The sequence below is a fragment of the Eleutherodactylus coqui genome, chromosome 3, assembly GCF_035609145.1.
Source record: "Eleutherodactylus coqui strain aEleCoq1 chromosome 3, aEleCoq1.hap1, whole genome shotgun sequence".
Classification (NCBI taxonomy): Eukaryota; Metazoa; Chordata; class Amphibia; order Anura; family Eleutherodactylidae; genus Eleutherodactylus; species Eleutherodactylus coqui.
The window spans coordinates 260,648,425-260,668,091 of record NC_089839.1 but is presented as its reverse complement, the minus strand read 5'-3'; the positions used below and the strand labels follow the sequence as shown (position 1 = coordinate 260,668,091).

At 41.1% G+C, this 19,667-nt stretch overlaps 1 protein-coding gene across 1 annotated transcript in view; it reads left to right on the top strand.

Moving 5' to 3' along the window:
- DIPK1A (divergent protein kinase domain 1A) overlaps positions 1–15,577 on the top strand; it is a 132,830-nt gene extending 117,253 nt beyond the window's left edge. Inside the window, exons 4-6 of the mRNA XM_066597355.1 lie at positions 3,475–3,582; positions 6,064–6,240; positions 14,144–15,577. Of these exons, the coding sequence (XP_066453452.1) occupies positions 3,475–3,582; positions 6,064–6,240; positions 14,144–14,956 (1,098 nt within the window). The 3' untranslated portion in view covers positions 14,957–15,577. The remainder of the gene's footprint in view (positions 1–3,474; positions 3,583–6,063; positions 6,241–14,143) is intronic.
- Positions 15,578–19,667: the final 4,090 nt, after the last annotated feature.

Genomic DNA, 19,667 nt, shown 5'->3' with positions numbered 1-19,667 from the left:
AGATTGTAGTTAGGCCATACCCCCTTCTTGGTAAAGCCGAACGCCCATTTGGATGTGGCGGAAAAAAGTCTAAAGCGCATCATAAATGTGGTGCAAAGCATGTAAGGCACTTTTTTTTTCTGGTGCAATGTGCACCAAAAAATTGCTGCATTTTCAGTAGTAAATCTGCTCCGATATGTATCTAACGAGACTTTACTATTATTGTGATCTGTGTATATACGTACAAGCGATGTAGCTGGCAGACTCTTTGTATCAGGAAATGGGGGTCCAGGAGTTCCTGTTCTTCCAATAGCTGTGGTCCCAGAGGTCTGAACCCAACTGATTAGTGATTTATGGCATATACTATGGATGTGCTAGAAGTGTTTCTGATGGCAGATTGCTACATGTAAGTAGGATTTGCCTCCTTTACATTTCATAGGGAAGTGGGAGGTAAACTTTTACACTTGGTGGGCACCAAGGGTGTACATACCATAGAGGTAACCATGCAACTGCTTTGGTGGACCTTGAAGAGAGGGGGCTCCAGCTCGGATTTTCGCTGCTGTGTAGTGAGGATATATGCAGGACCCCCCTTACCGTTCACAGATTAACTGCGTTGTTAGCAGAGGGCGTAACTTGAAGCTTCTGGGCACCAATGCAAAATCTGTAACACTGCTCCCCAATTATGATTTATTCATAGTACTGAATTCCCTATATGGAGAAGAGAGGCCTTATGGGCCCCATTAGGCTCCTGGGTCTGGGTGCAACTGTATCCCCTGGATCCGCTATAGTTACAACCCTGATTGTTACTAAACAAGGAGGTTGCAGAATTGGTCATTTTAAAGAGCATGGAACGGGAAACAAACACCAGGCCCCCCGGTCCTTTATGACACCATAAATGGTAAACAGGCAGAGGGATTAGAGTTATTGATATAGGGTACTATGTCTTCTATGTACTCCACTGATGGGCACCATCGAATTAGTAGTGTTTTGATCTGTCCGAGACGAGACATGAAGAGACTAAATTACACGCTTCACAAAGCCACTACCTTCCTATCATTTTTCAGCCTATATTTACATAGGTGAGAATAGGTAACAAAACACGTCATTTTTTTTTCTCTGTACGATACCTAGGGATTTGCTTTCTGCTCCTGGAGTATTGCTGTCTGAGGGCTCAATCACATGGGCATGTTTTTCACGAGTACACATGCGTATTTGTTGCGTAAGTTAAATCCCCATAGCCTATATTGCTGCATATTACGCATTTAAAAAAAAAAACGCCAATGTGAGCGGCCCAATAAAAATCAATTGGGTTTAGCACTGTGTATTGGTCATATAATATGCGGGCGTCTTACGCCTGTGTGAGTCAGCCCTGAGCCGGACATGCATACACTCTTTTATACTGTGGGATCGAACATGCTTTTCCATCTGAATTCTGTCTGGATGCCGGGGAGTAAAATAACAATGCTGTAATCTGTGACAAATGTCTGTCTGATTCTGCCCCTGAGGCTTTAATATGAGCTGGTGCTTTCTTCTAACAGCCTTTAATTAGCCCAATTATTCTTAAGGCTTATAATTAGGAACATGTTTGGAAGAATCCTAGTGATGGGAGGCAACGCCACCACTTACTGTATGAGAAAACATGTTAACACTTTGCTGCATGTAGCTGCTGCCTGAATTCCTGCGGACATTTAATGACTAACGGGGAGTACATTAGGATGTTGGCAGATCACTATTCATGGGGCCGATGTGATCCATATGAACAGATAAGTGTTGGGTTTCCTATTAGACTGTAATAGAAGCATTCAGCACTACCGCTACTAAGTAATGTTACCTTTTTCTGCTAGTTTATGAACACAATGTTGCAATGAAAGTCTAGTTGCAAACAAAGTTGTGGTTATTTTTCATTTTTGCAAGGCCATGCTGTTAGCTAATGCAAAGTTAAGTAGCTTTTGAAACACACGGATTCTAATCTTGAGTCACAGTCTGTAATACAGACCATAGCTGTATTTACTATTCTACTGGCTGCACAGCTGAAATCTCCCAGGATTCCTTTCCGGCTCGTTGTTTGCACAGTGTGTGCGCAGATCATTTGCATTCTGGAACGTGCAGCATTTTCACCACATGCTGTACAGTAATCTGATGCTGGAAATGTTACTGTAAACTGTTCTAAATGTGTCTGTGAACCGTTCCCTATCATGATCAGTGGGACAGTGTATGGAGATTTGAGCAGAGGCACAGATTTCTGGCTTCTGAAGCGAAATCCGTTAGCGCAGTCTACAGCGCAATTTGTTCCGTTTAAAAACAAAAAAAACAGGAGCCTAATGGAAGAGAAGCAAACGGAAACCTTTTTTTTTTTTTTATTTTTTTTTTATTTTTTTAATACCCATTAAAATCAATAGGGAAAAAGGCAGACGTTTAATTCTGTTTCTCTGCTGCAAATATGGAACAGAGAGACTGAATCCCTAATGGCAGTGTAATGCTGGCATGAACGAGCCCTTATAGAACCCCCAACTTTACATGCCATTTATAGTACTAAGGCGCTCTAGTTTGGCAGAATTGTTGGACCACCATGGACACCACTTACACCCCCTACAATGCAACCAGGATGTCACTGTCAATGTGAATAATACATACAGTAATGTCCTGTTATAAACAAAGTGATGAAACAGCGTAAGAAAAATAATCAGTGATGTCACACAGTGCAGTGATATGCATAGTTATGTCACACAGTGCAGTGATATGCATAGTTATGTCACACAGTGCAGTGATATGCATAGTGATGTCACACAGTGCAGTGATATGCATAGTGATGTCACACAGCGCAGTGATATGCATAGTGATGTCACACAGCGCAGTGATATGCATAGTGATGTCACACAGTGCAGTGATATGCATAGTGATGTCACACAGTGCAGAGATAAACACTGAATGTCATAGGAAAAGGTTTATTGTACAGTGTCTTGAGAAAATATGAGAATAATGTATATACTGATGTCAAAGATCAGGGATACCCACCATAGTGATATCACAGCAAATGGTTATGGACCACAGTCATATCAAAGAATAGCAATCCTAAGTACGTCATAATTAAAATCTGCACACAGTGAGTAAGACACAGGTAATACCGTGATGTTACGGCACTGGGATAATAGTGATGTCACACTCACTGCTATTTCCTTATGTAGCGGAGTGGCCATTGGGCACAGTTGCGACTGCGATCACTGCAACGCCCTGGGTTTCGGCTACAACATAGGCTGTAAACCAGGATCAGCACAAGACACATACAGAAATGCGTGAATTACTCTTTTTAGATTGTCTGTCTTTAATATCAATATCCTCAACTAGATAATGTATTAATTAAAGATTAGAAGAGAGCCAAATTGCTGTCCTGATTTATGACAGTAACATATAATGTAATTGGGATAATTGGGATTGGAGGATGTGTAAAGTATAATACTGTACAATACCGAATTGCTCTCATTCTGCCTCTTCCAGTGCGACAAATATCGGAAGGGGATTATTGACGGATCAGCCTGTGAAGGTCTCTGCTCTAAGGAAACCATTTATTTTGGAAAATGTTTGTCGACGAAGCCAAACAACCAGGTAATATTTATTATGTATCGTGCTAATAGGGTAGCATATGTAAATTTTGGATTACCAGACTGAATAATTGTCAACAACCCATCTGCTGTCGAACAGTCTCCCAAGATGCTTAGAATCAGCAACATCTGGATTGGTCCTCCCTTAGGTTTAGTCATAAGAAAACGACCCCTCTCGGGAGAGCATGGCTTGTCCTGCTTATTTTTAGATCATTGAAGTGTAAGTAAAGTAGCCTGAACATATGTCCATTGCAGATACAAATATGCAGAAGGCATCTGCATGTCACTTCTGTCTAAAACCTAGTGGAAGAGTTACAGATGACCAGACTCAGACTCACGAATTTTGGCCATGTAATGTGAGCAGAGTCCGCTAGAAAAATCTATGCTTGGACAGATCAGTAACAACAGACCACCCGTCCGTCAAAGAACACGATGGCTGGTATTGTCAAAGCCGATACTGGCATGGATATCTCACAGCTGAAACAAGCAGTGCAAAACTGAAAAACATGGAAGGAACTCGCCTTTAGGGCCCGTGAGAGTCGTGAACGACTAAATGGCTAACAACAGAGTTACAGAAATAAAAAAATAAAAAAAATAACCCCCTGGAGAATTATCTTCCGTGTCCTCAATTCTAAAGAAAAAAATACAGTAATTCTATAATATCACATTATTGGTGTGTTTTCACGGAGTGGAAATGCTGCAGAAGGTCTGCAGTGGAAACATTGCCGCAACATTTCCGCATCCGAACCACTACTGCAGATTTTGACTCGAAATCAGCCGCTTACCCGCAGCTGATTTCAGGAGGTACAGAGTTCACCCCTGAAGTCTTTGGATGTCAGTCCACTCCTTCTCCCGGCCGCCTCCAGTGACAGCAGCACTGCTGGTCAGGTGATGTGGAGGCTGCGCTCAGTACAGGCCGCCGGGAACTAGGTAAAGGAGTGCGTTGACAGCCGAAGACAAGGCTGGCTCTGTTGGGGATAAATTGATTCAAAGTAAATTTATACTCAGAGTTTATTACACCCCCCTCTCATTTACATATTATATGTCTGTCCCCCTTAGCAAACTACCCACAATGCTTAACTAATGCAGACATGGTTATGCATATGTTTTGGGAATGTAACGCTTTGCTGGACTACCGGTGAGATTTTCTTGAATTCATAGTCTCATTTAAGGACACCACGAATCGTGTATCCCAAGGTTTGTATTTTGGGGGAATGTGGTGACCCGCACCCTGTACACATTTTTGTTTTTCTATGCAAAGAAACTAACTTTACTCAATTGGAAGCATCCTAGGGCTGCCTGGATCAAAGTGGTCAATAATGCAGCATCCCCTGAATGAGCTAACTTATATATTTCCAGGGATGCCCTGAAAAATTAAATAAAATTTGGGGTCATTGGAAAATTTGTCCAGCGACTGCATTAAAGATGGCTGCAAAATTATCTTACCTGGCTTGGAAAAAGCCCCCGCTTTAGGGAGCTTTGCAGATTTATTGTGCGTCTTGTTTTTTCCTCCTTTTTATGCCAGGCTTTCCACTTGGCAATCCTTCTTTCTTGGTTTAATAGTTAACCAAAATACAAACCCACAGATGTGATAAATGCAAGTTACGAGTTTATTTGCACAGTTTTGGACACAATGTTCCTTATTTATGAATGTATTTCCAACAGATTTGTCTAAAACTGCACCAGAATTAAGGCTCACAGAGTTTTAGATAAATTTACTAATGGTTTGCGCCAAAAAGGAAAAAACCCAACAAGCCCGCCAGTTTCCCGAAAGTGGGCGTGGCAAGCTTCTCTTTATCTTTATGACAGGTTTATGAAGCACTACAAGAAAGTGTCAGTGAAAACTGCCTCCAATAAAAGCCTAGTGAAAGTTGGTGTAAATGAAGAGGCAATTGGCGCAAATTTTTGACACCTCCTTTTGGCGCTTTTTTTTGGCACAAATCCAACTACATGGATAAGTATTGGGATTTTTTCTTGCTTTTGTCCCTATTTTTTTGCTCTATTTTCATTATTTTGAATGTTCATCAATTATTTTATGTTAGTGTATGATGCTGAGTACAAGTTTTGCAGCAAAACATATTTCCAAATGCAAACTGGTGCAATTTTGAAGCAAATAATAGTATTATGTAGAACTGGCGCCTTTTGTGGCGCAAAATAAACTACATGCATAGGGTTTCCTTTATGTTTTTGCCTCATTTTGTGTGTTAAAAACAGTAATTAGGCGGTTCATTTATTTTTAATAAATGCATAAAGCAAAATTAATTTGTGGTGCAAAAGTATTTTGGAATATAAATTGGCTCATTTTTGGTGCTTGCAGCACGCCTATGTGATAATTGGCATATTTGGGTCAGTGTTTTGCCTGGTTGACTCCTGGCCACACAACAGTCTGTTTCCTGTCCTGTTTTTATATTCTTACCATTCATAGTGTAGAGATGCACTAATAGTAAAAAGAAGGATCGAGGTCTAAAAATGTTGTGCTTTTCAGATGTACCTGGGAGTCTGGGGCAACCTGGAAGGGGTAATAAAATGTCAAATGGAGAATACGCTACATCTTGATTTTGGAACGGAATTGGAGCCAAGAAAGGAAATTGTACTATTTGACAAGCCAACAAGAGGTACCACCGTCCAAAAGTTCAAAGAGATGGTACATAATCTTTTTAAAGTAAGTACCTGATATGTGTTTTTCCAGATGGATCATTACAAATAATTGTACTACTGACTTTGTGCCACATTTGATAGTGTAGGTATAGTTGCTTCACTCCTCCATCATATGTCAATGCAGATAGTAGGTAAATGCTGCCTGAATCCATGATCCATCCACTTTACCAATATATAATATTTCAGATAATCTGTGTATCCTTTAAAAGTGGGAGTCAATAAACTATACAGCAGTTGCATTTTTTTTCTATTTCACCCTACTTTAAAAAAAAAAAAAGAGAGAAATCTTTTTGCAGTACAAGCGCCCTGCTGTCTCCGAACAGCCCAAAGAAATGAATGGAAAAGTAGTGCTCACAGGGGACCACCAGTGTATTCATATGGCGAAACCTGGAAGCCCCTTCCCCCATTCTCATGATTGGTGGGAGTCCCAGTAGTTAGACCCCACCTATCAGACACTTGTAACCTATCCTTTTGTGGGACTACAAATTATAAAGTTGGGTCTGTCTTCTGTCATTGCCTGTTTTTGTGGAATCTACAGCAGAAGTGCTGACATAGAAATCAGTATTAGTTTCTGTTCACATTTCATTTTTCTTATATATTTGGCATGTGAGATGGAGACATCGCCTGACATCTGCCTCAAACCTAGCCAAAAAAAATGTATGTATTTATGCGTTTATACACATACACATATATGTACATACATACGTACCCTGCAGGCATGGAGGTATACAGGTTCTGTATAGTATCCTGCGGTCTACATTTGATGTAACTGAGTGTAAGGAGAATTTGTGTTCATCAAGGAGAAGACAGTCCCAGATCTCGTGCAGAAAGTCTGGGACCCAGGAGAAATACAAATTACACCAGCCTTGTTGCGGTATCAAATGATTTCTAATTTATTCTAAGGTGTATGTGGTTTATATACCATAAATGACATCACAGGAAAAGTACATACCTCCAAGATTAATAAGAAACGTTTTAGTTGTACCCTATCATGTATTAACATAAGTTAAACCTTTTAACGTGTAACTATAACATACAATGAAAGTGTTATGAATTCAGTGAAAAGGAAAGCAAGGGAGGCAGTCTGAGAGACTGTCTTATCTTTGGTCTGTTTTTATCCCTGGTATAGAAAAGGTTTCGTTTACCCCTTCACTACTTACACTAGCATCATGCTATATCTTTCTAGTCTACAATCTAATAGAAAAACAATTAACTGATAAATTAATCTACAATTTTTTTTAACACTGAGCCTCTAGATTGTGTAAACTCGTAGGCTGGTGAAGTTGGTGTCTCAGATGGTTATATACATATTCTATTAGTGATGAATCTGATGACCGGGCAACCATGGAAGTGTGACAATGTTGTAAAGGCTCCTATGACCCCCTTGTGTTTGTGGCCGAGCATCATCCTGATGGGAAATGCCTCTTGGAAGCCGCCATGAGGGGAACACGTGGCTGCAGGATGTCCTGAACATATTACAGAGCTGTCATTGTCCCTCGTACTACTACTAGGGGGGTGACTGCTTGTCGTATGCGATGGGCCCCCCAGACCATCACACCAGCAGGAGACAGTGTGCCGCTCCACAGCAAAGGCAGGATTGAGGTGCTCACCAATAGGTCTCCAGACACTAACATGGTCATTGTCAGTGCCCAAACTAAACTTCGAATATTCGCTGAAGACAAACTGGTTTCACTGCGTAGCAGTCTTGTTTCGTCGTTCATGACGTTACACCACTGCAAATAAAGGGAACGATGGGTGGGTGCTGTGAGACCAAATTTCCTAAAGCAAAGTGCCTGGAAATGGTTCTGATAGACACAAGGGCCTGTATGTATGGTGCCACCTATTTCTGGATCTCTTTGCATCATAAAGGCGTCTAGTGGTCAACAAGCCCTACACAAGCGAAAAAAAGGTCCACTACACACAAGGAACCTCTGAGAGCCTTTTTATGGGCCAAAGGTGAAACCACTTTTAAGGCCTCGGGTGGCAAGACCGTTCATCTAATGATGCCACAACTCTAAGCATTAGCATATCTATCTGAGATGTAACTGCATGTTGGGTTTTGCAACAAATTGACAACTTTTAGGTGCTTGTTTTTTATTTTTAGAAAGGGTGCATATAAAAAAAAGTTTAAAATAGATGTGTAATATATAGATATAATTATTATATAGATTTTTTTATTATGGCCCAAAGTGTAGGAAAGTGCGTAGTATAAGAAAAAAAAGGCTGCTGACCAAAAGCACACTTTTTTTTTTTTTTTTTTCTTTTTTTTTTTTTTGACTCCCGTTGGTTAGGTTTGACTTAGCTTTCCCGGCTGATATGCGAAATGTAAAGAAAATATTTAATGAGAGCAGAACCTAAGCATCGCCATCCTCTGCCTCCTCCTCACTCCCTGCAGTTCCGTAGCTTTTTTCGTACAGCAGAATATTATACCTGCTTATCTCATTCCCCTGCCAGCAACACAGGGAGGGATGCTAATTTTCCAGTAGAAAGGGCATTGGAAAGGATTCCCTTACATTGCAGTACTCAGCTGACCAATCTAATCATTAAGTAGAAGCCGCTTACTGTATGCTAACTGCAGTTTTGGGGGAGCAGTGATCATAACTAGCCCCCACTGCTTTCGCCTATTAGGTATTTTTCATACATCTGTATTTTCAGTGCATTTGTCTCAAAACCTCATAATCGAAATAATTATTTTTTTCCTCAATAATTAGTTACACCTTTTTGCCTATCTGGTGATGGCTTTGTCAAAATAATACTCATCTGTCGTGAATCTGTTCTCAGTCCTGTTAACAAGGCGGCTTTGGTTTTGAAGCATGAGAGCTATTCTGTAATAGAAGCAGCACATTATTGATGGGCTCAGTCTTTAGAACTGTTTAGTAATCGGGCTGACATAAATCAATACCATCAATAATCTTATTTTCAGCAAGGCCGCGCTTTCAGCATTTAGTGATATTTGTTGCTATTCTTTCATGTCCCAAATTTATGTACAGCTATAGATGCAGATGGGGGAAAGATAAAGAGAGGATATGATTTAATGGAGTTCTTTGGAATCAATTATGTGATGGATCTGCATCTATTTTGTTAAAGACTACATTATATCATTGTGTCGAACATAAATATTATAGAAAGATAATTGGGCTTATCTTAGCTCTAAAGTCGGCAGTAAAAGCAAGGTACTTAATGTTGGTGTCTGGAACATACAGAACTGTAGCCTTTATGTAATGGAATTATTGCTCATCCATCCAACAGTGGTCCCTCAGGCTACGACACCACCGACTTATAATGGCTTTTCCTAGGTCATTGGAACTGAAAACCACATTCATTGACAGCTCTGTTCACATGTGCGTTCAATATTGTGTCAAATTAGTTGTACAACAGATACCAGCAGCGCCCAATGGATCCTATTGACTTATAATGGGGCTCACCAAGTTGTCTGTTCTTGATGGGCCAATATAGCATTGTATGCAGCACTAGTTTTTCCGAATCTGTGACGGATGCCCTGAACGCATGTGAACAGAGCCTTACAATGCCAGAGCCGGCACAGATCTGTGGCTCATGCATGTGACTGGAAGATAAAGTCGATCAGAGGGTGCAGTTCACGGGTAAAATACGTATAATTGATCACAGTATAGTAGCTGCTCTGCAGTATACTGCCCACCTTTTAGGTACTTTAATGCTCTTAATATGTGTCAGGATAAGCTTCTTCTTCAGAGATCGAGCAAGCTAGTCATTCCCATACAGCCATCATGATTGCTTCATAACTAGAACTAGAGCCATAATTGCTGTCTGAACTGCACCGCTGGTTATAGAATATTTTCCCCAAATCTTACATGGTTGAATTTATAAACCTCCGCTATGTTTCCTGGTGTTGCGTCCGTGGAGGCCGTGTTGGTAGCATCTTGCAAGGACAGATAGATAATGTTTTAGAGCCCTGTGTGGCATGGAGTGTTAAGGTAGCATAAATGCAGTCCTAAGCTCTCGCTCATGACCTGGAGGTTCTCTGTTCAATCCCCGATTGGTTTAGGTAGCCGGCTCAAGAATGACTCAGCCTTCCATTTTTCTGAGGTCGGTAAAATGAGTACCCAGCTTGCTGAGGGGTAAAGATGACTGGGTAAGGCAATGGCAAACCACTCCACACAGACAGCCTCCCAAGAAAACGTCATGCTGTGACTACATACTAGGGGTCAGTTATGACTCGGTGCTTGCACCAGCGGAATTTTCCTTTAAAGAATATACAACCACTAGTGCAAGGAACAGGCCACTAGGCCACAGATAATTTGATAATTCATTTATTTGTCTTTAACTGAGACGCAGGTCAGGAGCAGAATCGGGGTTTCAACCGAAAGACTAGTGAACGCGTCTATGATTTTTATTAGAGATGAGCGAGCATAGTCGTTAAGGGACAATACTCGAGCGAGTATTGTCCTTTTCGAGTACCTGCCTGCTCATCAGAAAAAATTTGGGTGCCAGCGGGGGGTGAGCGGTGGGTTGCGGGAGTGAGCAGGGGGGGAAGAGAGATCTCCACCCCCCACCCCATCCCCCCGGTTCAACCCCGCTCTCCCCCGCCAGCACCCGAATCTTTTCTGACTAGCAGGGAGGTACTCAAAAAGGATGATACTCGCTCGACTATTGTCCCTTAATGAGTATGCTCGCTCATCTCAAATTTTTATGCCTGCATAGAATGAACAATGATGAACGATAAATCGGTCGCTTTTTGAACGATTATCATTAATTTTCACTCATTTGAAGAATAATCATTCCATGTAAAAGGGCCTGAAGAGTTTACAGCTGAGTCAGACAGGAGTCTATATGACAGGAAGTCCCAGAGCAGATAACTGGTGCCCTCTGTGAGGAGGAGCCAGAATAAGTATACACAGACTAATGCTCATTGGTTGACTGCATTGTCCCACCTCTCAGTCAACCAATCTGGCCACATGCAGGAGGAGAAGTATCCCTGTTAGCATCAAATGTTGGAATGACCGTGAGGATGCATTGGTATGAGGACTCCCCGGGCTGGGGCTGACATAGTGACGTCAACCTCGCTGTCGCGCCATGAGACCTTGTAAATGTGACATGATGCTAAAAGCTGGCCACACATGGGGAAGCATCTTATGGACACCGTTCAGTGTTAAGAAATCTTCTGTTTTCATACGTTCCCTGTGCTACCTGCTTAGGTGTAGTCCAATCTGTCCTTTTTTTAGAAGGATATAAGATAATGTATAAATGTTTAAAGTAAAAATGGCTTTTTCTAGAGTTTTCTATTCGCAATCAAAACGATAAAATACTCCTGATTCCATTATTCTCCCCTTGCCCTTATCATAATGCCCCGCTGCTCGATGTGTCTCTGCCCTTGTTCATGTACAACATACAGTACAACAGAAATAAACCTCCTTTCCTTTACCCCCTATGTAGTAAATAACTCATGTATTTTAATCTCCTCTTACTATATCAGACTTGCGACTTGTAGATCAATTTTGAATTCTTTTCAATAACATGGTTTGCTAAAAACAGCTATAGAGCAATTCTAGCTGCGGAGTACTGTGATCCCCTATAGTGGCAGCTGATTGAGGCAGTCATTTCTCTTACTGCACCAGAGGTCTATTCAAGAACCTAACTGCATGGAATCCAATACAGACCACCCACTAAATTACACCTGGAGAGCAGGGATTGCTACGGGAAGGGAGGTACATTCTAAAAGTAAATTGCATCTTTTGAATATTCACATTTGAAGTCATACAGCTAAATGAGATGTTCTTACAAACATGTTTTAGGTCCCTGTTGGATGGCTGGTACTTGGGTTTTTTTTTTAAATGTTCCCAAACCCTTAAAGTTCTATAATTTTTAAATTCAAGAAAATGTGTGCAAGTCCCAACCACTTCAGTCAGCGGTCCAGTGTTTTTCTTAACCTGGTTAAAGCTGGGATTGCTTCTAGTTTATTGTAATTGTTTATTTTAGAAGTATGATGCAATGCAAAAGATACAAAAATGTAACAGTTTTTCTTATAAGTATTATATGTAGTTTGATTCAAAATGCAGTCCTTAGTAGGTTGCAGTATGAACAGTCCATGTGGTGTTGCTCAGCTGCACTGGTGTAGCCGAGTGCAAGGATTTCCCAGTTTGCAGTTGGTGGAGCTCTCTGTGCCTTTTAGGGTATTAAGGCCCATTTACACCAGCCGATGATCGCTAAAAAACAGCTAATCAGCGATCGTTTTAGCGATAATCGTTGCGTCTAAATGTGCACCCATTGTGCACTTTTTTTGTGCACTGCTAGCTGATCCTTAAATTCAGTCCAACCTAAAAATCGTCCTTCAGCCCTATCAGCAGTTCTCCACGAGGAGTGCTGATTAGCATTGTTTCCCGCTGGAGAACAAAGGATCTGAGCGCAGATAATAGCCCTCAGGCTAATAACTGCATTCAGCTAAGGTTTCATTTGCACACTTAATTTCTCTTAAGTAGCTGAGTAGCTACTTAAAAGTTTATGCAAAATGATCACTCAAACTGTCATTTGAGCGATCTTTTAGCGATCATTGGCTGGTGTAAATGGGCCTTTAGTCTCTGCAATAAAAGTGAGTTTTTACCACAGCCTTGACAAAAGGCGTAGCTGCTATGAACACACCTCTGCTACATATGAAGACCTCCGCATTACCTAAATAGGACATGACAGATGGAGAGCTCAAAATAGCAAAATATTACAGGCTAGTCAATAAAAGTATTGCCTTTAATGTTCTCAGTCATGAAAAACCTTGCTTTCACTTCAAGCAAAATGAACCCCATTTTCCAACAGTGGCTTCTCATGCAATTCACATGATCACTCGAACGACTCTTTGCTCTCTCTGGACTCGTTGCCATATCCCCTCTGCTTTTGAAGGGCAAATTAACTCAATCCCTTAACAAATGCCCACACTCCCCTATAGGTATTATGTTCTGACAAAAGAGCGGTGACACCTACCTTATCAGTTAAAGCCATGTTGATGTCTCCTCCAGCCCTTGCCCCGTTCCCGTATAACTGGGGGTCTTTTTCTGAAATCCAAACAGCTATGCTATCACTTAGCCTACTGCTCTTCCATCTCCAGTTACCTACAGAAGGCATGCTATAAAATTCTCTTGGTGTGGAACCCAGCCAAATTACACATCATAATGCCCACCATCCCTTTGCAATGCTGTCGAAGGTACCAGTCGTCCTATCTTCTCGAGCTGCTCATCTGTGCAACCTTTTTGGGAGGAAATTATGGACAGTTACACCCAATTTTACTAATTTCTACACATTCTTTTCAGCCTTCTTCCTGCTTCATTACAGGGACATTAACATGAAATCTTATTGACTGTTTGATTCTCTTATCGAAGGCATTTTTGGGGGCCACTTGGTCTTCCTTGGGTTGGAGGGGGAGAGGGCTGATTGTAAGCAAGATCATAGCCGAACCAAAAAAAAGTTAAAAGCTGTTAACATGGTTCAATTTGAAGTTATTTTACTGGCTTGCTAGTAGATACTGCCGGTAAAGCTCTAAAGTGCTCCCAAGTGATCGCAGTGACTGACTCCTGTTGTTTACACTGAATAAAGCAAATCCTATGAGCTTTGGGTTTTTTTCTTGTTCTTATTGAACTACTGATAAGAGCGCGCCGAGGTTTCTAAAATGTACTGCATTTGAAAACCTGATAATTTCCCCTGTGCTCTGAAGGACTCCATTAGAACTGCAGTTATTCACCTACACAAAAAAATGTTTTCATGCATTTCTTTATCCTATGAGCATTCCTAATTTCGTGCTATATAAAGCTACAGATATTTATTTTCTGATGCTGCTGACGCATTCCGGTGCCCAGGAGTATACTTATTTGGTATTTTCACTTTTAAAGAAATGCTTGTTTTCCATTATTTAAAGTAAACTTCTTTCCTTTTTGTATCTGTTTCAGACTAAATTAGGTGACCAAGGTAATCTCCGTGAGCTAGTAAACCTCATCTTAGCAGCTGCCGATGGTAATAAAGACGGCCACGTGTCTCTTCCTGAGGCCAAATCAGCATGGGCACTTCTACAACTCAATGAGTTTTTGCTGATGGTAATCCTTCAAGACAAAGAACACACCCCAAAATTACTGGGGTTCTGTGGAGATCTATACATAACCGAACGTGTGCCATACACCTCGCTCTATGGAATAAGTCTACCATGGATCTTTGAAATATTTGTTCCGCAAGGACTGCGAAAGCGGATGGACCAGTGGTTCACCCCATCCTGGCCTAGGAAGGCTAAGATAGTGATAGGTCTTCTCGAATTTGTAGAGGATATTTTTCATGGACCTTATGGAAATTTTCTTATGTGTGACACAAGTGCCAAAAACTTTGGTTATAACGACAAGTATGACTTGAAAGTGGTGGACATGAGGAACGTTGTTCCAGAGATGCACTTGAAGGACGTGATCAAAGACCGACCGTGTGAATTGGACTCTGACTGTGTTTATGGTACTGACTGCAGCACTGTGTGTGACCAAAGAAAAAAGAAATGTACCGCAGATGTAAGCCAACCAAATCTAGCGAAAATATGTCTGTTAGTGAAGGACTACCTATTTCGAGGGAGTCCTTCCGAAATCAGAGAGGAACTCGAGAAACAAATCTACTCCTGTATTGCCCTGAAAGCTGCTACCAAGAACATGGAGATGCAACATTCATTAATTCTAAACAACTTAAAAGCTCTTTTATGGAAAAAGATCTCACATACTAACGATTCATAAAAGGTTTCCACTCCCATACAACAGCAACTGCTGTGTGTGCTGTAAAGTTATGTTACTATTTTGTAACATTTTTTTTTTTCTTTTTGTTTTTTTTTCTTCTAATACCTTCCCCTCCTTAAATCTGGTGACGATGCGAAAAATAGTATTTCTTCATTAAGCCATTCATGTGTCAATTTTGAAACTGGCATTCGATTTTTCTGGTCAACCTGTCATTGACATGAAGTGTCGACTCATTGATTCTTGCTCCAAAGTGACTGGTAGCATGTGATATGCACTTATATTGCCTAAAATATTGGCAACGACTCGTCATTCATATGGTCATGTCTTATTTACTACATTCAGGATGTTACAATGCTGTGAAATTTGCCTCCTCCTTCTGATGGTGTAACTCAAGGCGTTTTTATAGAACATTAACTATATTCTATTTTTTTTTAAGAACGCCGGCCAAAAGACCACTCCTGCCATAGCGTGGTTCAATAAAAGCTGCTGTTTTCAAATATGGAATTAAAAATGGAGATCGTTTACTGATAAGTTAGCATGGATGAATTTGCACACTATTGTTCAGAGCATAACGAAACAATAACATGCCATTAAAATGTGGATCATTAACAGAGTACTTAATACATTGTTCACATTGTGCCTAATTATTTTTGGTTTTTACTATGGTTAATATATAGATTTTATGTGTGGGTTATGTAAGCTGGTAAGATTCAGGCTGAGAGATCATTTGAGGTGGGAAGGTAAATCATTTCTGAATCATGTAATAAAACCTCAGAGGACAAGTGGCATGGATCAGCGTTAACGGGGGTTTGTCAGCAGTTTGAGGCTGCGAAATAATTGGGTAAAGAACTTGTTGTTAGTTTATTGGAGTTGTTTTTATGAGGGTTGTCGGATGGCTGAAAGAAAACCACCGGAGGTCTACTTTAAAGGGGGTTCATCAGTCTATCCTTAGGATATTCAAATGAAGAGTTCAAAGGGCTGATCTCTACATGTGTGTATAAGTAACCAACGTCCTGCAAACCTGATTAATAGTCTACCTCATTAGAAAAAAATACACATGCAAATCTGTTTTGATCCTAGCTGCTTTCTTGGGTGTCCAGAGGTGAGTTCGAGCCCTGCAGAGCTCTTCTGTCTGTGGGCAGTGCTGTTTCACAGCTACTCTCTCTACTAGCAAAACTTTTAAAACTATCTCAGACAACCCTTTTAAATGGTCACTTTATTTTCTATGAACCAATAGTACAGGCAGCTGTAAGAAACCTTATACACTGTTTTAGAAAACTCCCTTTTTTTTTAAAATTAATATTTACATGGATTAATGACTCAAGTGTACTTTGAAATTAATGCATAGGACAAATAAATTAAAATGAACAGATATAATGGATTAACTTTGTTTTACCAAATTAAATCTAGAGTTCTCACTTTTCAAAGTGGCTCTACCTCTAGGTGTTATAACAGCTTTACACAATGGGGCATTGCGTTCAGATATTGTTCAGAAATGTCTTCCCAACATTGTTGCCGTTCCCACAAATGTAGCAACTTGTAGGTTGCTTAAGGCTGGCTGCACACTGGCATATATGTATTGTGGAATCCGGAGCCGGCATCCGCCTCCAAGTTCTGGAGCAAATACCTTCCATAGCATGCTGTGAAAAAGCACTTTTTCCTGCAAACGAGAGGAAATCAATTGCAACATGCTCTATTTTGGTGCGGTGTCCGCATGGATGGCTTCCTTTGAAGTCAATGGAAGCAGTCTGTCCTGTGGCATATCCGCAATTAACATTTGTGGACAAGTCGCGGATTCTGCGTCATCGCCTAGTGACTGTGCGGGAAAATCTGTACTACGTATGTCCGACAGCAAGCAGTACGAACCATACACAGCACAGATAAGAAGCGAAGAAGGCAGGTACACGGGGTCACCGGCCCAGCACAGGGTCAGATTCTGCTGTGGAATCCGGCATCTGGAATCCGACCCGGTCGTGTGCAGCCGGTCTTCGTTTCACTCTTCTGTCCTCGTCATCCCAAACAAGCTCAATGGGGTTTAAGTCTGAAGACTGTGCAAGCCAATCCAATCTTTGAAGCCTACCAGCCCCTTCTTGTCATCCTAAGTACTTCTAACATAACCCAAAAGTATATTTTGGATCATTGTCTTGCTGTAATATGAACCATGGACCAACTAGGCGTACACCGGAGGGTATTGCAAGGTGTATTAAAATGCTTTTTGTCCAATCCCCTTGTGCAAGTTGCCAACTCTGGATCCAGGTAAAAGAGCCCCAGACCATCACTCCTTCTCCTCCATGTTTAACAGTTGGTGTCACACATTCGAGAACCATCCTTTCACCTGCTTGATGGGGTATAAAAATCCTGCATTATGCACCAAAGAGTTCATAAGCCCTTCTTCCACTCTTCCGTAGTCCACTGGAGGTGTTGCTTGAACCAGGCAAGTCTTTTTTTTTTTTTTGCATTCTTGGCAGTGGTTTCTTACTGATATTCTACCTGTCACACCTGCAGACATTTCTTCTCCTCACAGTTGAGATGGAAACCTGATCATGTTTTCCCGCATTAATGATGCAAAATGTTGACTCTTCAAAACTTGTCATTTGATTTTATAGTGACCTTCGGTCTTCCAGACCTCTCCCTCTCAGTTTCCTCCAGTTTCCAAGTGTCTTTTGATGGTATAGGAAACTATACTGACTGCCACCTTGGCTTTCTTGGCAATTTCTCTGTAGGACAGACCTTCACTTTTAATGGTGATAATTGCCTTTTTCGTACCATTATGATAGCAATGTGCTCTATCCTGATGAGCAAAACAATCCAAATCCTGCCTTAGAGGGTGTTGTAATGCAACCTGTTCCAACACTGGTTCTATAGAATCAGAGGGTTTTAAAGTAATCTACAAATGTTGAGCCACCTGTTGGAATAGTTTGCATAAACATTTTTGCTTTCTGTGCTGCAGAGCTGCTCTCCTTGATGTGTTCCCTGAAAAAGCCCTCTAGTTAAAAACAAAAATTCAAACTATTGTTGCTTTTCAAATTCAAATGTAGTAATATTTTTTACTTATGAACCTTTGAGCCACTTCCGGTTATTTCCTGGACTTGAACTGTGTTGATGTCACAAATAACTGGAAAAACCTGGAGTTCTTTAGACTGGTAGTGTATCATATAAAAATGTCTTTTTCTCCACTTTGTAAGCTTCTTTAGCTCCCAACCTTATCTTCCTGTTCAATCACTATGACATCGCTGCTAAATCCCTCTTGGTAAACAAGATGGACTAACAATTCACTGATAGATTTACATGCTGCCTATAGAAGTAGAGAAGCGGAGTGATAGATAACTATAGAGACACACAGCTACTGCAACTAATAAGTGTTTTACTGCCTCACATATATTGGAATCACATCTTCACTGCTCAGTTCTTCTTTATAATATATTCCATGATGTATAAGTCCTAATTCCCGCGGCATTATCTTACAGCTATTAGGTTCTACCGAACCCAATAGCTCAATCTTCACACTGTGGAATTCGGCAGCGTGAAAGAACCCGCGGCATGCTCTAATTGTCGCAGGAAAACGCTCGGCTGGCTTCTATTGTAGTCAATGAAAGCCGTCCGTCACGCGATACTTCCACTGTGAGCACAGCAGAAGTATCGCGTGATTACACCTCATCCCTGACTGCCGGCATGTCATGCACTACACTGTGAATGCGCACGGGTTAGCCAGATAGGATGCGCACGGCGGATCTAAAGAGGTAAGTATGGGGTCTTTGGGGGGCGCCGTGTCGAACGCCGCTGCGATATTCTGCTGGCAGAGTCTGTCACGGCCGTGGGCATGAGGAGAGCAGGCACAGCTCTTCACTGTGTGCAGTGTGTAGAGCCATCATAGCAGCTAGTCTCGACCTGCTTTCTCAGGGAAAATGGAGAGTAAGAGAATACAGCCTGCAGAGTGAGAAATTGGTGACAAATGCAGGCTACAAGTCCTTTAATGGCCAGACATAGTTCTGCTCCTTGCGTATACACGACAGTTTATTCTCAGAAGTCACCTGAAACTACAGATGTGCTTTGAAAGTATATGCAAATAAGTAAGATTGAGCAATACCTCTGCAGCGCCACCTATTGGATGGCGGCATTCCTTCTAATCAATGCTTGACCCTTTATACAGGTCTGTAGAGTAATGATTGGGAATTGAAAACCAAGCCAGAATCCATACACAGACAGTTGTTTCGGGGGTTTTGCAGCTTTATATATAAATATTGTCATTTTAAAAGGTTGTATAATTTTAGCAAAGCGCTTTTATTTCAATTATATTGGTCTAATTCTGAGTTATAGCTTGTATTGCAGCACATTATAATTCAAACCTGCATTTGGAATTCTTCAGGCTTAAAATCTTGTATCCCTTAGCATTCCCTGATGGCTCGGTGTCTGCAGTTAGCTCTGGTGATTTATTTGCATTCTAAGAAGTGTATACTTTACTGCAGGCACACTATTATTGATAAATTAACAAAAGCTGCCTGGTGCTTTTTCATGTCTGTTCTGTCACATTGGGAATTCTTTGTTTGGGGTATCTGTATTTGGAAGTGGTCATCCTCTCCTAAAGGGACCCATTTCCAGCTGCCTATGCTGCTCTCCATACTGAACAGAACCATCTTGGTTTTTGTTTTTTTTCCACTGACCTGTCGTCACTGTCCCATCAGCGGACAGCGGCTCCTTACTTGGGAAATGT